Source organism: Panthera onca, chromosome F1 (assembly GCF_046562875.1).
Source record: "Panthera onca isolate mPanOnc1 chromosome F1, mPanOnc1 haplotype 2, whole genome shotgun sequence".
NCBI lineage: Eukaryota > Metazoa > Chordata > Mammalia > Carnivora > Felidae > Panthera > Panthera onca.
In genome coordinates, this window is record NC_138355.1 from 57844356 (window position 1) to 57866007 (window position 21652).

The window sequence follows — 21652 nt, forward strand, 5'->3', positions numbered from 1 at the left end:
TCAGTAGCTCAGACGTTTTCTTGGGATATTTAGCTATGTCCAAAATAGTCAATCTTCAACCAAGAAAGTGATAACATAGTAGCTCACTTGCTTTGCGTTTGATCTATTTCCTCAGCCACTGAATTAATTATAACATGGAGATATTTGATTTAAAGAATTTAACCACTGAAAAATCACTTAAATGCTTTGTAAAGATGGCAAAGATTCAGTGGAATGTGCAGGTAAGATAGATTACGCCGCTGATTTTGATGGATGTGGATGATGGTAGCCCCTCACAAACTTCCTTGATAATCATCAGTGGAAGAATGAAAATGTGAGCAGATTTTTTAGTATCATAAATAACTACGGATTGTTTTGATGCAGGGAGGCGTTAGAGGAGTTTGCAGAGATGAAAGAAAGGGAAGAGAAGAAGGCCGACCTCGAAAGGGAAGAGAAGAAAAGAGATTACCAAGCCCGAAAGATGCATTACCTCCTCAGCACAAAGCAGGTTGGTGGACCTGTCCCTGACAGCTCCCGTAAACCACTTGGGCCCTTAGCCTGACAGAGATAAAGTAGCAGGCTGAATGGGACATGACTTGTTGAAAAGCTATCACAAAGACACTACTTCGAGTTCAATTTCGTGCTTCTGTGTAGGTGTGCGCAAGCACCATGACTCGTCCGTGACAGCAGCTTCATAGAGGCAGCCGCTGTGACGCTGGCAGAAAGGTCCCAGTCAGCAGGGTGATGTGCCGCTGTGATAACACAACACCAAGGGCATGACCTCGCTTTTAAAACCCATTCTGAGGGGCTGATTGTTGTTTTGCGAATTGATCAAGAACGGAGAAGTTACGAAACTGAGGCAGCTTTCATGTTTTCTCTTTTCCTGGAGCTAATGTTGAGATTAAAACCCTTCTTGCACCCTTTCCAAATGTTGATGCAAGTTTCCAAGTAAAGCTTTGAAACAAAACTGCTTCAGAAATTACATCATCATATTGAGATATACAAATGTGGAATTTAGAATACTTAGAAGTATTTTCTTATAAATGGTAAAATTTTCTTGCCTTAGATCTCATCATAGTCGCTAAGAAAAAATACATTGCATGTAGAATATTCTGCTCACAAAGAAATACGGTGAAAAAAAAACAAAGGAATTTGGGGGTTGGGATGTTCTGTTACTTGAGCTTTAGGCAGGAAACTAGCAATTTGTGGGTTTTTATTTCTTCTTATAGACGGTCAAGTACAGTGTCATGTTCCAGCCAGAGTCACACATTCAGATGTCTCAGATATGGGCAAGTCAAGTCCATGGTGGAGGCCGGTAGAGGGTACAATCTGGGACTGAATGCCATGCTTTGAGGCATCCAAATTCAAAAACATTAAGTCCTGGGGTGCCTGGGTGGCTCAGTGGGTTGAGTTTCCGACTTCGGCTCAGGTCATGATCTCACCGTTCCCTTGTTGGAGCCCCGCGTGGGGCTCTGTGCTGACAGCTCAGAGCCTGGAACCTGCTTCGGATTCTGTGTCTCCCTCTCTGTCTCGGCCCCTCTCCCACTCATGCTCTGTTTCTCTCTCTCTCTCTCAAAAATAAAATATTTAAACAACACCACCAACAACATTAAGTCCTGGACTGGTCATGTACATTCAGAACAGAGAACTGCACTTCTAGCCTCTATCTGCTGGTCTCTACTTAGCAGTACTTTTCAGTAATGATGACTGTCTTTATATTTACTTGGATTTGTATAGCTGAGTTATCTTCATTTAACAGATAAGAAAACTGAAACTCAGAGACAATGATGTGACTGGTTCAGAGACACAAAAAGACACCTCAAACTGAGGTCTTCAGACTCTAAATACCTAGGCAATAAAGATAATTAAAAAAAAAAAAAAAAGTCAAGGTATTTTCAGTTTTGATTATAAATCTGTAACAATGAAAAATTGTATCTGTTTGATTGGTGGGCTACATGTTTTTAAAATGTAGACTCACAAATCACAAATTCTTTTTTTTTATCTTTAGTTATTAGTAATTTCAATTTTGATGAAACTAAGGGAGTTATAAATATATACTTTAATTCTTGAAACCTGATAATAATTATTGGATACAGTTGTTTATTTTGATAACTCTGAACCCCTTTTATGCTTTGAATCTTTCTTAATCTGAGGTCTAATTGTGTTGTTTATACTTACAACAGGTAGTGTAATAGCAGAAATAATTTTTTAAATGGTAAAATCAGATTTAATGGAAACATTTGTTAATTCTCTTTTATCTAGGGTTACTTAGATATCGAGTACATAGTGGAATATTTTACGAAGTCCATAAAGACTTAGTTGTTTTACTAACAAAAATAATAAAGCAAATATCCATGGAGTACTTACCATGTACCAGAGAGTATGGTTGATACTTTATATGCATTATTTCTTTAACGATTTTGATTTCATTTCACTTTTAAAATTAAGCACCTGGTTTAACAAATTATTTCAGAAACTTGACCGTGTGACTTGCCTCCTGGACCTTAATGAATTTTTAATATTACGATTGTGTTTTAAGTATATTTATGTTGTTAAATGCAAACTGTCAATGCTCTAGCTCATTTTTCTTCTTGTTTATATCTTGCGGAGTGCTGGTAATAGCTACGTATATAAACTTTAGTTTAATGACCCCTTGTCTCCAGAACCGTTAGCATCCAATAGAATGATTTTTTTTTTTTTCAGGCACTGTGGTACAGTAGAAAGAGTATGGGTATTGACATTAGTCTCCAAACTCTCCTACTTAGGGTAAGATATTAGGAGATTACCTGGAATTGTCTGTTTCACTCTGCACTTTGAAAGAACATTATGAGGATTGAATGTAACATATTTAAACTACTACCTGGTCCTTAAAGATCATTCAGTAAATGGTAATGATCATATTATTGGAATTTAACCTATGGAGGATAAACAAAGTGTCTACACTTTGATTTTCGTCTGTCTTTGCTAGCTGTCCGAAGCATTCATGTTGTCATTGCTTTGCTTTGCTTTCCTTTAGTTATTCATAAAAATTATTAGAAATATTTATAATGCTCTTCCCCCAATATCCCCTTCCTGCATTTTACATCTTAACCTAAATAAAGATATGCAACACTAACATTAATAAATATATTGAATATAATCCTTAACTTTAAAGTCCATCAATTATTTCAAATGACATATTTTTGAGTATCTATAATCTATCTGACTAGGACATATAAATGTATACTGTATGATCCTTAACCACAAAGGGCATTCACTCTGATTTCAGTCCAATGCCAAACAAACTTTTTTACTAGAAAGAAATAGACACCTTTCAATTACAGCTTATATAGGTATTCACATTGAATTTAACAACCATTTATATTTATCATTTTGCTGATTCCATTTAACAAAAATCTTTATTTTCCCTAAACTAAGGAAGGATTAGAGAATGAAAGACACATGTTTCAATGTAAGTATTATTATTGATTTTCTCAGCATGACTTGGCTATTGGGGAGAAATTAAGCTGCAAATTTTAAAACATCCCTGAGATGTTTACAGCTTAATTGCATTGCTTACTTTAAGAGTTTTGATTTCAAATTGTATTAAATTCACATTTAAGTCCAAAATAAAAGCCAAATACGAATTGGGTATTTTTAAAGGCTTGTGTTAGTATTAACTCTTAACTTGCATAGTTATTTGAAAATTTGCTGAATAAATATTCAAGTGTAAATAATTTTTTAAACAAAGTATCTCAGAACAGGAAAAGTTTTGCAGATGTATTTAAAAGGAATAATGCTAGTCTTTTTGGAACTATTTTATTAGTGATTTCAATAATTAAGGAGTGATTTATAATGATATATAATGATAGTTTGTAGAATACTAATTTTTGAATTAAATTTTCATAGGCCTGATGTAGCTTCACTTAGATGAGTAGAAATAAAACATTAACTCAGACAAAGAATGTTTTAGAAAAGGAAAGGAATTTTCTAAGCCAAAATTGTATTTGTGAATTCATATGTAGATGATAAATGAAGTCATGTGTTATTTAATATATTAATAGTTTGGGGGACTATTATGCTGATACATTCATACTGATAACCTAGTTTCAAAGTCAATGTTAGTATAAATCTAATGCATATGTTAAAATAGTTCTAAAATCTATCTTGATTTTAACTGATATTAAGTATCTCATCTTTATGCAAGCAAATATGTTAGCACTAATAGGAATTACACAAGTAAATAACTAATATTGCAATGAGTGAATTAATAGACCCCTCAGGGTTTTATTAATTAAAAAGTTCAAGTCATATTAAAGCACCTTTTGTATATGTTTATTTCAATCAGAAAGCTGAACATGGTAACTTATTTGCATAAATAATCAATCACCATTTACTAGTAGTAATAAGGTTAATTTGTTGCTACAGACATAATAGGATTAGTCAATTATATTTTCCAGAAAGTACTGTTTGTTATGCACCCCATCACCTGTAAAACAGGATTGGGTTTAGCGCCCTTATTAAATGAACACATCAAAAAAATCTTTGTCCCTGTAAAAGTTTTATAAAAAGAAAGCTAATTTCAGTTGATTTGAATAAGTAAAATGCAAACATTGCTTCCATTTGTAAATTTAATTTATCTTTCTGCAAAGATTGATTATTTAATAAAGTTATTTATTTTGATTCAGTAACCAGTCAAACTGAATCTAACACATATAGGACATATTTCCTTTGAAGAAAATCTCATTTGCAGATTTGTTTTATTCCAAATAAACTGACTTTCATTCCCTGTCCTTGTTCTTGGGTAATAAATTATGTTGTCTGCTCCACCTACTGGTGGATACATGCAAAGGCCTATTGTTGGATTCATTAGAAGATACTGCCTCTAAAATGTTGCCGGAATTTTTATGGATCCTGCCCGGGAGAACAGCAGAGTTACAGATACAAATAGAAAACTCAAGATCCACATCATAAACAGTTAATGTTTCAAAATATAGGATATTGTATACAGTTATATACATTGTTTCCTGATCAGTGAAAAATATAACCCTGTTTTTTATTTCAATATGCTCATGGAAAAGGATAGGTACAAAATATATTCGTGATTAAGTATGTTATAACTATATGTGTTTTATTTTATAACAATGGTTTTTAATAGTTTATACATATTCAAGTTAAAACTAAAATGAAAGTTTATTAATTAAATAGAGTTTGCACACATTTTACAGAAGTAATTTTCATGTCATCATTTATATAGTAGGTTTTCAATGTTTTTTCTTTAATGGGTAGTGAAAATTTTTAAATGGACACTGAGGTAATGATTTTCAGTTATTTAGGATTCTTTAAAAAGACCCCATGCCCCAATGAATATTAATAGAACATTCTCTTTAATTACTTTATTTTTTGAGAGAAAGAAATGATTTCAGCAACTTATTTTACAAAATGTTGTCAAATCATATGTGTACACAAAAGAAAAATAGCTTAATTTTACAAACTTAATGTAACAAAAATTAATTGATACCCTGTTGATATGGATAACATACTGGTATGGATAGCATGTTTATAAGACAAATCTTATAAGGTGAAAAAACTGTTAAGAAATATAGTAAATCTTTGAAGTTATTTATCACTTTCAACTCTAGCCCCCCAGCATCATAAATGGGGAGCTTCTGTGCCCTACATGTATTAAATACTTAATATGTAATTGCTCACATTAAAAAAAATCTTTATTTGTCAGAGAGAGCATGAGTAGGGGAAGGGGCAGAGAGAGGTGGAGAGGGAGGGAGCATCCCAAGCAGGCTCTGCACTGTCACCACTCCCCGCCCCCGCCACCCTGCGCTGCCCCTGCCCACGGGCTCGATCTCAACCATGAGATCATGACCTGAGCCAAAATCAAGAGTCGGACGCTTACCAGACTGAGCCACCCAGGAATCCAGTAATTGCTCACTTTTAATTTGAAGTGATGAAGTAACAGAAGAATGGCAGCCTGCCAGCGTGTACCTGTGCACATGCACGTGTGTGTGTGAGTGTGTGTGTGTGAGTGTGTGAGTGTGTGTGTGTGTCTGTGAGAGAGAGAGAGAGAGAGAGAGAGATGTCTTTGTGTATATGGTGTATTCGGAAAGCATCTTTGGAGAGCCTTCCCAGAAGACATTTTCCGTAGTCAGTGGTATACCACAGCCGTGGTGGGGAAACTCCAGTGTGGTGTTGACTGCATTGCTGTAATGACTCTCTGGAGTACACTTTTACAGCTTTTGATCTTTGTCTGAAAACTACTGCTTTGACTTCAAAATATTAATTTTGTTCCTGTCTCGCTTCTAAGCTGGACCTCCCCTCTCTCTTTTTCCCTTCCACCATCCCATCCCTCACCTCTGCATTTCCATGATGTACATACAAAAGGATGCACGCCTTGATATGTGTGGCTTTAATAGTACCCGCTAGAGTGAGTCTTACATTTACGATCTTCATGGTTTGATGCAACTTGATTTGCGGCATTCGCATGATTCCTTGGTTCTTCTTTTTAGCTTTTTTTTTTTCTTTATGCGTTTTTTTTCTTTATTTGTCCAAATCAGTCTTTATTTTGATCGATGATCTAAACTATTCCTGGTCACCCCAATTTTTTAAATCTTTGTCTCTTTTTCATTTATTTTGTACAATCACCAACTTCTTTCCATTTATTCTTCCTGGTATGTTTTAAATAAATTCCATCGTGTCCATTTCCTGAACCCTGGACAATGGTAATAATCTCTGAAATGATTTTCTTTTTGTTCATTCTTTTCCTCTCTGTCCCAGTATATCTACTACCATCAGATAAATTCTGCTAAAATGGTATTTTTTTTATGTCATGTCTCTTTGCAGTTTGAAAACCTCCAAAGATTCTGTTGTCTGTAGGATAAAATCCAAAGTTTTCAGCATAAGCCTTTAAAACTCTGAAGAATCTGACTCTACCCTGCCTATTTAGCCTTATCTTCCTTTCCTTCTCGGGATGAGCGTCCTGATACAGCCTGACTTTATACCCTAGAAACATTCATCATAAGGATCTCTTTATGAGATAGGTGATTTCTTGTGGCTTGTCATATTCCGGAAATTCAGAAGCTTCCCTATTACCACCCCCAACTCCCCAAAAACAATCAACATCTCACATACTTTCCGCTAACACTTGGATTTTGCCATTATTTTATCATTAAAGATACATTTCTTTTCCCTTATTAAATTAAAATACTTCCAAGAAGGAGACAGCTGTTGAGGTGTCTTATTAGTATAGCTTGGTGACAATAACCGGGACTAGGTTATCATAAGAGGAGGGAAGAAAAGTATGTCCAGTGCCTGGAATATGAAGACCAAAATGGGCATAATGTTGGTAACGAAGAGATCTAGAGATGCTAAGATATATGATGACTCCATGGACTTTCTGGGGAGAAAAATATGTATTTAAGGCACTGAAAAGAAAATTAGCACATATAAAAGAAACTTAACAATTTTGCCATTTTGTTTAGCATCACTGCTCTTTAGTGTCCCTAGTTAACTGTTTCATTCTAGATACCTCTTATCTCTTTCTTACATCACACAGCATTCTCAACAATGAATTCTTAATTCTTAAATTATTCATCCCTAGTTTTGACGCATTTCTATTGGAGTTGAAAAGGTCTGGCAGTAAAAGTGAGAATTAGGGAAGTATGGAGTAGTACACTCATAAGTCTTACATGAAGGATCTGATTTTGATTTTTTTTTTTTTGCAAACTTCCCAGTAGTTTGTATGTTTCCATGGAGAAAAATATAAAAATAGGAACTCACACTGACAGAGGACAGGACCTTTCATTGCAATATACTAGAGCAGCAAGGAGTCTTTATAGATTAGTTTTCTAGCTCTTTCTGTTAACAGATTAAAGAAAGTAGGTCTAGAAGATGAAGCAACTTGCTCAAGGTTATGTAGTATTTTATTTAAACTCTGATGTTGGGGTATCCTCAGTACAGTACAGCCACAGTGAAAATTGAGTTCGTGGTTCTACGTCTGTGTCTATATGTGATTCACATAAGTAAACTCTACTTGGAATTCTACCCTAGGTTTATGACTGTCTCTTTATCCCTCAAAACACTAGCATTCTGAGTGTACATTTTCCTTGAGTTACCCTCAATTCATTGAACTCTCTTTTTACCCTTTCTCTGAAATGTTTTAGTACTTAGAAGAAAATTGATTTGAATGAGTTTACGGACAAAGAGAAAAGCTAGGGCCTGCATATCAAAGATTGAAAGAAGCAAGCGAGAACATAATATAGATTTCTCTGGCGCCTTTCTGTGAACAGCTCAAAGCACTTTTATTATATTTATCCCCACAATATTGTATGAAAGTAGCAATTATCATTCTGGTGACTAAAAGACTATTGTTTGGTAGTCATTTTTCCTCTAGACACTGGGCAGATTTATTCTTTCAAGAAGACTATGTAGTGAATAAAGATCTGACCCGACGGTCTTTGGATCCATAGTTTAAGAGGCAGGTCCTCAAGTTTGGTCATTTGCTCTTGGTCCCAAGTGAACCGTCCACATCACAAAACCATCACATAATTTGTTGCTATTGGCAGTTCTCTCTTCAGAAAAGGCCAAAGACTGAACTAGCATGGCGAATGAATTAGCTATTAACTTTTACATTTTATTTCCTCCCTCTTTAACATCATCGTTTTTATTATCCTGTAATGTATGAAAGAGATAAGATTATTGTCCATTGTCAGTACTCTTTGAAGAGACAAAGCAAGTGGTTAAAAAAAAAACTGTGTCCCCAAATAAGTGTGTGCCCCTACTCTTCTCCCTGCCACCGTTCAGCCACTGTGCATCTAAGAAATGGAGACAAAAATAAAAATAAAAATTAATGTAAAGTGAGACCACTCAGAAAAGTGCCTGTGCTACTCTTCTTATATGTATTTTCCTCTTTCCAGCATGCTACATTCTAAAACTTATTTTCAAAAATATTCTTTAGCAAAAGACACTGTATACCTCTCCTGTGCATGTGACCAGGGGCAGATTCATGTGCTGTGGGGCCTGAAGCTTATAAGATGTTGGGATCTACCTTGAAACAAGAAGTGTACAAAGTTACAAAATACAGGAAGATGAATATTTTTTATGATGAGTGAATATTTCAAGCAACACATTTCAAATTTTAACATCTGAGAATACCTCACAACTCAAAATCTAAATATTGCAGTCGTTGTATTAACCACTTGATAGCTCTCTAATATTTGCTCACCATATTTTGGTTTCATACTCTTTGATTGCTTCTTTATTTGACAGTGACTTTGTTATATTCTGTAGTGAGTAAAGGAAATTTACTCATTCCCTTTTGTAGGAACACTGATCTAAAGTTTTTATTACTATAAGAAGGTAAATGATGTGTTTCCATTTGCATATGCTGCATTATTGAGTGTATATTTTTAAATGTTTATTTATTTATTTTTGAGAGAGAGAGAGCAAGTTGGGGGGGGGGGGGACATTGCAGAGAGAGAGAGAAAATCTCAGCCAGGCTCCACACTGTCAGCACAGAGCCCAATGCGGGGCTCAAACCCACAAACCGTGAAATTATGACCTGAGCTAAAATCAAGAGTAGGATGCTTAACCATCTGAGCCACCCATGTGCCTCTATTGAGTATATTTTTGAAAGGAGAGATCTTCTGTTTTGTATAGGAAATGATGAGAATCAAATTCTCCATTTGAGAAAAACCCACTTCTCTTCCATTAACCACATACTTCGGCTCCAGACCCTGCCTCTATTTCTCCCTTCCTTCCTCCCCCTTCCTCTCCTTCCTCTCTTCCTTCCTTCCTTCTTTCCTTCCTTTTTTCCTCCTTCCTTCCTTCTTTCCTTCCTTCCTTCTCTCCTTCCTTCCTTACTTTCTTCCTTCCTTCCCTTCTGTTATTATTGTTGTTTTGTTTTTCTGGTTTTTTTTCAAGCTTTTATTTAAATTCTAGTTAGCTACCATATAGTGTAATACTGTTTCAGGAATAGAATTTAGTAATTCATCGCTTACGTATAACACCCAGTGCTCCTCCCAACAAGGGCCCTCCTTAATGTCTGTCACCCATTTAGCCCATCTCTCACCCCCCTCCTGCATCAACCCTCAGTTTTTTCTATATAGTTAAGTGTCTTATGGTTTGCCTCCTTTCTTTTTTCCCCCTTCCTCTATGTTCATCTGTTTTGTTTCTTAAATTCCACATATGAGTGAAATCATATGGTATTTGTCTTTGACTAACTTAATGCACTGTAGGTCAACCCATGTTGTTGCAAATGGGAGGATTTCATTCTTTTTGATGGCTGAGTAATATTCCATTGTATATGTATGTCATGACTTCTTTATCCATTAATAAGTTGGTGGGGATTTGGGCTCTTTCCATAATTTGGCTGTTGTTGATACCGCTGCTGTAAACATCAGGGTGCATGTCAGGCCAGACACGTTAGGGTGTTCATACTGCTGTGTAGTCTCTGGTCCTGTACCTTTTTTCATGATGCAGGTAAGTCTGCCCAGTGGTTTCAGGAATATTCCTGAAAGTTATTCTTACATTGGGATTCCTTAAAAAAAAAAAAAAAAAAAAAAAATTAATATACTTGGAAGTAACAGGAAAAAAAACATAAATATATGCAGCAAAACCTAAATTAAATATATACCCACCTTAGTTTTTTTCTTGCTCAGTCTCCAGCATGCCCATAGCCACTCTTGTGCCACCCAACCCAGGTGTGATAGAGGGTAAGTCAGAGTATAAGAAACAGTGGAATGAACTTATACTTTACTTTCACAGACTTCACAACAAAACATAACCAGGTGAGCACATTGCCAGACTCCCTCCTTCTGTCTTGGAAAGAGCCTGTGAAAATGAGGGCCCCAGAAATTAAGCTGAATCAACTTAACTGTTACTTCACCTCTAGTTGGACTATATTTTTGTACTGTGTTAAACTTGCTCAAATAAGTTTTAACTTTTAATTTAATTTAATTTTATATAAATAATCATCTGCATATCAGATTTCTAATCTAGCATTCAGACATTTCAAAGAACACTATTATTTTAATTCTGCCCATAAATTTGAGGCACCTGATTTTCTTTCGTTCTCTATTTATTATGTGTTTTTTGGACATCAAACTCAGGGTCTGTTTATTTCCATCCAGTGACTGGGCAAATTTTTAACGTAGTAGCTATGGAGTAGAGAGAGTTCTACTCCCAATCCTAGGTATTAAAAAATAATCTATATATACACACCTATGTATATATGTGTGTTATATAGACATCTGTGTATATACATACACAAATACAGGTTTGTATATAATTTCAAATCTTTAATAGGAAATTCAAAAGTCAGAAAAGAATTAGAAAACATTTGTAACAAAAGTATTTCCCATTTCCTATTTTAATGTAAAATGTTCCTTTACTTACCTTTTATACTCTGGCACACCATATTTTAAATTGTATGCAAACATTTTGCACAATTAACTGGTGTATGCTTATTTCTATTGCTTTCATATTAAATTAATGTTGTTGGTAAGTTAATTACAATCACTTTTTCCAACTTCTTCACTGATTAAAAAAGACTGAGTTTTTCTGGTTCCTTTTGCTATCGCTACTTATAATACCATGAAATCTAAAACTTAGAAATACAAGGAAGGTATACCATGGCTTTAACTAGATCTAATAAGGTTATAATAGTTTGGTAGATTTGAGGATTTACTCCTATTATTAGTATGACTATTTTTCTTAAGTTTCTTAAGAAACTTCAGAAATATTTTAGAATGAGACCAATTGGAAGTTAGATTCTGTTATAATGGATAAATAATGAAGAGGTAGATTTTGTCACTGTTCGTCAGCTCATGATTTATCTTAGCTCTCCTGCAAGTCCAAAAGAATAGCTTCGTATCGATAAGCCCTGCTCTCCCTACACTCTTGACATTGAATTCACTCTTCTGGATTGGAAAACTTTAGAAATATTTCAGCTGAATATCTAGTAACCAAATTTTAAAATCTCAGGCTTTGGATTACTCCATCTTCTTTCTTCCCTTCTTCTTCCTTTAATCTTTATATCTCCTTCCCCAGCCCTGTACCCTACAGTCGAAAACATTCCTTTGTATTAAAACTAGGGACGTAAGGAGAGAGTTTATATTGTCAAATGTTTTCTTAAAATGAACTCTTAACTAAGTCAGTGGTCAAAATTCTCAAACATTGACTAATGTAGCTTATTTGATCATTAATGTCACTATTAAAAACATGAGTATTTCTTAACATTGGAGTGTAAATTAAGATATAATCCAACACAAGAAATCATCTATGACCTTGAGATTTTATACAGTATAAAGTAGAGAAATATATATATATATATATATATATATATATATATATATATATTTAAATTAAAAAAAAAATTTTTTGAGAGAGAGAGCAAGCGAGCACAAGTGTGGGAGGGGCAGAGAGGGAAGGAGACACAGAATCCGGAGCAGGCTCCAGGCTCTGAGCTGTCAGCACAGAGCCCGATGCAGGGCTTGAACTCAGAAACCGTGAGATCATGACCTGAGCCGAAGTCAGACACTTAACCGACTGAGTCATCCAGGCGCCCCTAGTAGGTAAATATTTTAAAAGACATAGGAAGTTTGTACCATATTTTATATATTTATTATAATCACAAAAGGAACATAACCAAAGAGGAAGTACAATTGTTTGTTAAAAAATATATATTAAAATTTAGGGGCGCCTGGGTGGCTCAGTCGGTTAAGCGGCTGACTTCAGCCCAGGTCATGATCTCGCAGTCTGTGAGTTCAAGCCCCACATCAGGCTCTGTGCTGACAGCTCGGAGCCTGGAGCCTGTTTCAGATTCTGTGTCTCCCTCTCTCTGACCCTCCCCTGTTCATGCTCTGTCTCTCCCTCTCTCAAAAATAAATAAAACGTTAAAAAAAAAACCTTTAAAAATATATTAAAATTTAGCTTCATTTTGCTGTGACAAATGTGACTTTAAGCATGTTAGTATAAAGTAGCATATTTTCTATTAAATAGTCTTGTCAATTGGTTTTTCTATGTATTTTTTGACAGTTGAAAGTATTTCACTCAAAAAGGAGTCATGTTATCTATACAATATTGCAGCAGACAGTAAAATAAAAGGTGAGAAAATGGAAGGAAGGTGTGAAGAAGGGAGAAAAGAGAAAGAATTTGTTTTTAAATCTTAATCTGTTAATATCTCTTGGGCCTAAAATAAATAAACTGCAGGTCTCCATTGCTGTTGTCATACGGAAAGGAAAGTCTTGCCGAAAGGATATGACCTCTCTCAGTTTAGAGAAAAGTTACATTTTCAAGGTGTTCATATAATGTAAAGCATTCCTGTAGTTTTAGTCCCTTTAATGAGTTGAAAAATATTTTTCTCTTAAATTTATTCAGCTTTGTTTTCCATCTACTTTTAAATTAATACATGTATATATACGTATGCATATAATTTCAGTTTTAGTATCTCTTTGAAATAAATTGTGAATCATTAAGATAATATAATTTTGTTGTGCTCATACTTATTATTTATGCTTATGCTCTACATGCATAAGTTAATTTATGATCATCTGAATTAGTCTTAAATTAACATCATTAAAATGATTCAATTTATTTTACCTGGTTTATTTCTTTCTATATCCACACAAAAATCAGCTGCTCTGTCAACAATTATCCGAATGCTAAAATTGTTGTAGGGCCTTCCCTGACCTCACAAGGCACAGCTGTTGCTTTTTATCTCCATGTCTAAATATAACACTTACCATCGGCATTATGGTTACATCTACTTCCCTCTAAAGTAAGCAAATTCATAAAGGAGAGCAACTGTGTCACTGTAATGTCCCCGATTTCTAATGTCAGTGTCATGCTATGCTATTTCTAATAAGAGTCCTAATTCAGATTTACAATATTTTTCACATTCAAAACAAGAAAGGAAGCTTTTATTTCAGTCTCAATTATTTACTATTTCTTCTCTGAATTAAATAAAAACTATAAATAAAACAATCATCTTGACACATGTAATGATTTTTAGTAACTGATGCCTATATTTGGTAGAATATTTCATGTGTTTTTTAATTTTTTTAGATGCTTATTTATTTTGAGAGAGAGAGAGACAGACAGGCAGAGCAAGCATGAGCAGGGGAGGGACAGAGAGAGGGAAAGAGAAGAGTCCCAAGCAGGCTCCACACTGTTAGCACAGAGCCCAATGCGAGGCTTGATCCCATGAACTGTGAGATCATGACCTGAGATCATCGGATTCTCAACCCACTGAGCCACCTAGGTGCCCCCTAGGTGGTGTTTAAAATGGCAAATCCTATATTCAAAGAGAAGGCAAAGGGGAAGCTAACTCTTTAAAAAATCTTTTATGTCCCAAAATAAGCCAAGTTACATAACTAGACAGGGTGAAAGTGAAATTCAAACTAAGATGTGGCTGTTTTCAAAACCATACTCTCTCTTTATGGTATGGTTTAAAAAGGACTGAAAAAGGTCCTAGTTCAACATTATTTTCCTGGATGATGGCTGAAATCATATCTTTAAATTTCTATTTATTTGAAGATAACTACTAGACAATATATTCAGTATTATTACCTTTTTATGCTTTGTGTGAATTAGCTTATCAGTTTCTTTAAGCATCAGGAGGTGAGAGGCATGAGTCTAAGATGCAGGGCTCCCTCACAGGAAGACAGGCAAGCCTTCATGGGTACATCTGGATAGCTGCTGGGCACTGTGTTTGTCTTGTTGGGAAAAGAGCCATGAGGAAAGGAATAAGGGTGAGTACTTATATCATCTTTTAAGTATTTTTGCCTTTGAGGCATCAGCTGAAATTCTGAAACAATAGATGTCGTATTCAACACCACTACACATTGTCTTATGATCCTCTGATTTGAGATGAGGAGATATCTGTAAGAATACAAATGGTTTTGACATCTCACTCTTGATCTCAGTACTAGTGTGTAAAGGTGAAGGTCAGTGAAGTTGAAGGAGTCGAAGAACCATGAATCTATGCTGTTGGGATGGGTCCCCCACCTATGCATGACATACCTAAAATTATCCCCCATCACATAGTAGAAAGGAAGACTGAACTAAGTGCCAGTGGCTATCATGAATACGGGCAAATGATAACTGCAAGGAAGGACAAAAGATTGCATATGTATATTTCAAGAAGGTCAATGAGTACTGGTTTGAAAGTGACATTGTGAACTAAGAAAATGCAAATCTCTCCCTGGTCACTATGATACAGGGGAGTTCTAAAATGCTTTGTTCAGTGGGCCTGCAAAGGAAGTTCCAGTTGTAATAAAAAAGAAAAAAAAAAAAGAAGGTAGAGAATATATTTATTGAAAAGTTTTGGGTGCAAAGAGAAGTTGCTTAGCATAGATGGGAGAGGGATTTCACAGGGCAAGGTTGAAAGGATTACAGTCAAGGGATCAGAATTGTTGGGAAAAGAAATAACGGTAGTTGAAGATGAGTATAAAAGAGAACATAAAGGAGAGCTGGGATTAATTTGGCAGATAATTATTTGAGCATGAGCATTTTGACCAAAAACCAAATAGATAAATAGGTGTTTGATCCAATTATCTCTTATTGTAGAGAAATTCAAGTTGCTGCACCTGTTCTTTATTTTCATTAGCACAGTACTGATATAATAGACTGAAATGAAGTAATGTGTTAAAAAGTACAAGGGAGGTATTCTTCATGTTTTTGAAGTGAGGAATGAAATGACAAAAAGCCCACATAACAACTTGTGAAACAACTCAGTAGTACACCCCAACGCCAGAGACTAGACTTTATTCATTTTACACGAGATCAGTTTTTTTGATCAAAATATTGTGTTGGCCAACTTCCTCTGATTAAATCACTTTCCCTTTAATTGTGTTTGTGGCCAAATTGTGTTACCGCAAGAGGGTCTTACAGTTTGAGTTGAGATAAAAGATAGCACAATTGTGAAGCATTGTGTAATTTTCTGGGCTCCCTACCACCAAGGAGGTCAGAACAAAACAGGAAAGCAAAAGATAACCCAAAAAAGATAAAGTTTTTATTTAAGGGTAACACAGAAAAGTGAAAAAATCCTAATCACTCAGCTCAATTATCACAAAGTGGCAGGTATAATCTGTACCTAATAGGCACTAATTAATAATTTCCATACAGGAAGCCACAGGTCTACAGAAAAAGACTGTGTGAGAGCACAGTAGTCTGAAAATGAGGTGGTCTTTGAGATCTGGTCACAAGATTGTAGCCAACCAGATTAAGGCATTTCCCCATGAGGCAGTCAATCCTATACTTTTGATAAAACTTAAAATGGCTTCCTCCTGTTTGCTTAAGAAATCTTTCTTCAAAGACTCTTGGGAAATCAGTTTCTTACAGAGCCCCAGATAACACTGGGAATATAGTTTGACAAATGCTCCTTTCTATTAGTACATTTTCTTTAACAAAAGAAAGTTTTCAATCCTGTTGACGGTTTCTGTATTTTTCTTTTAGCAACTAATTGTCTTGAAAGTCATCTTTTAAACCCAAACTATGAAATCATTTTTATTTTTATTTATTTTTTCAGTTTTTAATGTTTATTTTTGAGAGAGCCAGTGCATGAGTGGGGGAGGCAGAGAGAGAGAGAAACACAGAATCCAAAGCAGGCTCCAGGCTCTAAACTGTCAGCACAGAGCCCGGATGTGGGGCTCGAACCCACGAACCTTGAGATCATGACCTGAGCTGAAGTCGGACACTCAACTGACTGAGCCACTCAGACGCCCCTGCAATCATTTTTAAATTAAATCGTGTGTAGAACTGAGCAAGGGGGGAGGGGGCACTTGGGTGGCTCAGTCCATTAAGCGTCTGACTGCGGCTCAGGTCGTGATCTCAAGGTTCATGGGTTCAAGCCCCACATCGGACTCTGTGCTGACAGCTCAGAGCCTGGAGCCTGCTTTGGATTCTGTGTCTCCCTCTCTCTCCCTTTCCCCTACTTGTATTCTGTCTCTCAAAAATAAATAAATAAGCATTTAAAAAAAAAAAAAAAAACGAAGAACTGGGCAAGAGAAAATAATAGGTTTCTGAGGGGGGTGGAAATGGTATACCATGGAAGGTTTGGGGTGGGTGGTGGAACATCCTTTACTATTTTTCTTAGGTCATTCATACTTTACTGGTATGTATAATAAGCCAGCGCAGAACATGTAGAAATTGGGTGTTTGAGACGTTGCAATAGGGAATTTTCCAATCGTTGCGGAATTCGGTGTCCACTTGCACTGCACTATTCAGAATAATTTTTGGTGAGGTCACCCAGGAGTCTCCTAATTTTAAATCCACCAACCTTTGGGAGTTTTGCACCTGGCTCATCACGCCTGAGATATTCAAAGTTGCGTTGGCCTTGATGACCTTACGATCAGCTTTTTCTTCTACTCTTTCGTCATTTCTTCTCAGTCTTCTTCAGTAATTCTTGTGTATCTGTTTACTCTGACATTATATAGGGCTATTTATAGTTCTTTAATATCAAAGTCACTTAAAGTTTCTATTCCTTTGCAAATCTTTGTGTTCTAGGAATGCCTTCCTTTATCTTACACACCAGGCACATTCCTTGTCTTCCTTCACACGTCTTAAACACCAGCCATCCTAACCCCACAGAATAGTCTATTCTCAGTATGGTTATATATCCGTATCAATACTAATTCCAGTATTTTATAATTATTTATAAACTGTCAATGCTGTGACTCACATAGAAAAGCAGGAATCAAAGCCAAATCTGGAGAGAGTGCCAAGGTAGCAGATCAAGGAGGGGAGGAAGTAAATGAAGCTGTTTTTTTTTGTTTGTTTGTTTGTTTGTTTGGTTTTTTTGGAGGTGGGGAAGGGAGTTTCTATGTGTTAGGAAAAGGAGCAGGCCTAGAAAATTTTCCTAAGCAAGAAAATAAGCAACTTTCATCCACTCCTTACAGGGATTAGTAGAAAAGTGACCTGACATTTACAGAGAAAAAGATAAAAGGATTGTTTAGTGGGAAAGATTTCCCAGAAAGTCTTTTACGTGGAATCTTCTCTCAGAAATTCTTTCAAAATGCAATATAAAGGGAAATCCTGACTGGGGGAAAAATGTTCTTTTAGTCCCACGATTTTCTGAGTCATGATAATATTCCTGTATTTAAAAGACTCAAATCAGTCTCTACTTCTTTTTCTTTCCTGACATTCAATGAATTACGATGTGATTGGTGCCACAAGAACACAGTTTGCTTCTGTGGAGGTCACCTGTCACCTTCTAATTACCATGCCAGTGGTGCATTCTTTGTCCCCATGCTGTTCCACCTCTCCCGAACCTCTGACACTGCTGACCTCCTTCACGGAACCGTCTTCTCCCTTGCGTCCTGCCTCTCCTCCCTCGCCGTTTGCTCTTTTGAGTGTCCTTCATGGGCTTCTCCTCGCCTACTCATCTCTTACATGTGCACACTCCTAAGACCGTCCCCCTGAATTCCCCACATGCTCTCCCTCAGTGACCCCATTCATTTTCATACATTCATACAAAACATACATACATTGTTTTCAATTCAGAAAACAACTCCATTTGCCGCCTGTGACCTTTTTCCCAAGTTCCGGACCTACTCTTCCAGCTCTACACTGGACCTTTCAACCTGGATTTGGGGGAAGCTCAATTCGAATAACTCCAAAACAGGTAGTAATATCCCTGCCTGACTGTCCCCTCTTTCCACCTTCTCTGCCTGGGATCTAAGCCCAAGTTTTTCTGTAAGTCCACATTCTCTTACGTTCTTCTTAATAAACGTATTATCAATGTCCTCTGGTTCTGGTTCTGTAGAATGCTCCCTGTCCATGTCATTCTTCCATTTCCACTGCTCTTTCTTCTTACCTTTCAATAAACGGTCTTCGCATTTTCCCAGACTGCTGGTCTATATTCCTTATTCAGATAAATATGGATTGATGGTCTACTCTGAGCCAGATATTAAGATAGGCTATAAGTCAGGGTTCTCAATTCTGGCTGCACATCAGCTTTAAAACACAGAATTAAACTCAACTAATGCCCAGACTGCTTCAAAGATTCTGGTTGAGTTGGTCTAGGTTGGGCCTTGGACATAGTATTTATCAGGTTCCCCAAATAACTGTCCTATGTTGCCAGATTTGAGAACCACAAACTTAAGTACACAGAGGCCGATAAAATGGACATAGTTCTTGCCCTGATGGAGCTTAAATTCTAGATAATTGGGGAGATAAACATCAAAAAGCAAAGTCATATATGTGTACAATTAGAAGTTGTAAGTTCCAGGAAGAAAATGAACAGAAGATTTTGAGAGGGAGAAAAAATATAACAGGACAAAGTATATGGGGGGGGGGGGGTGACAAGAGGTCTTTCCAAACAAGTGAGATTTAATATGAATTCTTAGGGATGAGTATACTTTGGCCAGGCAAATAAGCAGATAGGAAAAACATTTTGTGAATTTGAGTCATGGAGTAGCCTGGCATGTTGTGAGGAAATGAAAACCAATGTGGATGGGAGATAGTGAGGGATAGAAAGCGTGACTTAAAAGAGGTTGGAACAGAAAAAAGGGACTTTGTTCAGAATTTGTTAGAATTTTTAAGTGCATTAAAAATACACATAGTTTTTTAGGGGCTAAAATAATCGTTTTAATTATTGCTTTGGCTTCCCCTGAAGGTAAGTGGGGTTCAAAGCTGAACAGATGGAGAAGAGCTAAATTTCAGTTTGAAGCACTTTGGTAAATAAGGTTGCTTGAATAAAGGTGTTGGCTGTGGGCCTAAATAGATACCTATGGATTCAAGATAGAATTTGGAGGTAGCATGAATAGAACTTGTTGCTGGGTTGGCTATAAGGGACAGGGGAAGACCATGCATCATCAAAGGTGATTCTCAGGTTTTTGGCTTAAGACACAGAGCTGATGGCACCATTTGCTTTTTTTGTAATAGATTGTTTTAGAGCAATTTTAGGTTCACAGCAGAATGGAGCAAATGGTACAGAGATTTCCTATATACCTGTGTCTATACCCATGTCTTAATCTACATTTGCTTTTCTGGACCATTTTATACGAATGAAATTACATAATATGTGGTATTGTGTCTAACTCCTTTTATTTAGAATAATGTTCTTGAGATTCTTCCATGCTATAGCACACATCAGTATTTCCTTTCTCTTTATTGTTGATAGTGTTCTGTTCTCCAGATAACTATATTCAGTTAATAATCTGTGGATGAACATTTGTATTGTTTCATTTCAATTTTGGCATCAATGAATAATCCTGCTGTAAACATTTGCATGCAGGTCTTTGTGTGGGCATATTTTTTTCATCTGTCTTGTACAGATTCCCAAGGATGGAATTGTTGTGTTATAGGCTAAGCATAGGCTTAACTATTCTTAATAGGCTTTTTAAAATTTGAGCAGTTTGGGGTTCACAACACATTTGGTCAGGAAGTTGCCATATACTGTCTACACCCACACATCGTTATTACCCGAAGTCCATCTTTTACATTAGGGTTCACTCTGGGTGGTGTATTCTATTCTACTGTCCTCTCACTTGCAGGGTTTCTGAAGAGAAGTTGAATGTAATTCTTATATTTGTTCCTCTGAAGGTAAGGTGCTTATCACCTCTGCTTCTTATAAGATTTTAAGTATGATGGGCCCAGGTATATGTTTGTTTATGTGTTTGTTTGCCATTTATTTCACTTGGTGTTTTCTGAGCTTCTTGGATCTGTGATTGGATGTATGATATTAATTTGGGAAAAGCTTCAGTCACCATTACTTCACATATGTCTTCTGCTCCTTTCTCTCTTCCTTCTTCTGGATGTTCCCATGATGTGATGTTATACCTTTTGTTATCCTACCTTTCTTGGATATTCTTGTTATATTTGTATCAGACATTTTTTTCTTTGCCTTTCCATTTTGGAAGTTTCTGTTGACATATCCTCAAGTTCAGAGATTCCTTCCTCAGCCATGTCCTGTCTACAAATAAATCCACCAAAAGCAGTCTTCATTTCTGTTACCATATTTTTGATCCCCGGCATTTCTTTTTTATTCTTTCTTAGAATTTCCATGTCTGTGTTTTCATTGCCTACCTGTTCGTGTCTGCTAACTACTTTATCCACTAGCTCCCTTAACATATTAATCATAGTTGTTTTAAATTTCTGTTCTGATAATTCCAATGTCCCTGCCATATCTGATGCTAGCTCTGTCTCTTTATAATATTGTGGTTTTTCACCAGTGTTTCCATGAAGTGTGTTTCTGTAGACTTCACGTACTAGTAGGGCGTGCTTAAGACTTCCTCCCGAGTTTACCTTCTAAAGGAGAATGTGAAAATCAATAGACTCCCATTTATGTAAAAAGTAAGTGTAACTTGCAGCCTTCTAGAGTTTGGCCCGGTTTATCTTTACAACCTCATCTCTGACTATAGCTTCATGCTTAAACTGGCCAATATGATGTTCACTGAACAACCACTCTGTGTTTTCCCACAAATACATTTGTCTTTATTTTTACCCTTCGCTTAGCCTGGAATGCCTTACTTCCCTTTTTTTCATTACCAAAATTCTACCTGTCTTTAGAACAAAGCCAGATACTTTTTCCACAGAATTTTCTAAAAGATAAATACCTTTCCCATAATCTCCGGTGTGTACCTCTTCTACAACAGTAATTAGAGGATACTTACTATAGGCTGGGTATGTCATCGTCAGCCACAAAATCACTCTCCTAACCCTCCCTCCCCCACCACTGAGA

General features: G+C 36.2%; 1 protein-coding gene across 5 annotated transcripts in view; it reads left to right on the plus strand.

The window, feature by feature from the left end:
- The window catches only part of SPATA17 (spermatogenesis associated 17), a 197976-nt gene that overhangs the window by 77622 nt on the left and 98702 nt on the right, over window positions 1-21652 (plus strand). For 4 of the 5 annotated variants that reach the window (XR_013553181.1, XM_078441043.1, XM_078441042.1 and 1 more), the window contains 2 exons: window positions 364-487; window positions 2683-2745. Coding sequence is in view for 4 of the 5 variants with exons in the window: in XM_078441043.1 (XP_078297169.1) it covers window positions 364-487; window positions 2683-2745 (187 nt within the window). In the remaining variant the exon portion in view is untranslated. The remainder of the gene's footprint in view (window positions 1-363; window positions 488-2682; window positions 2746-21652) is intronic. The other variant, XM_078441045.1, reaches the window with a different exon arrangement.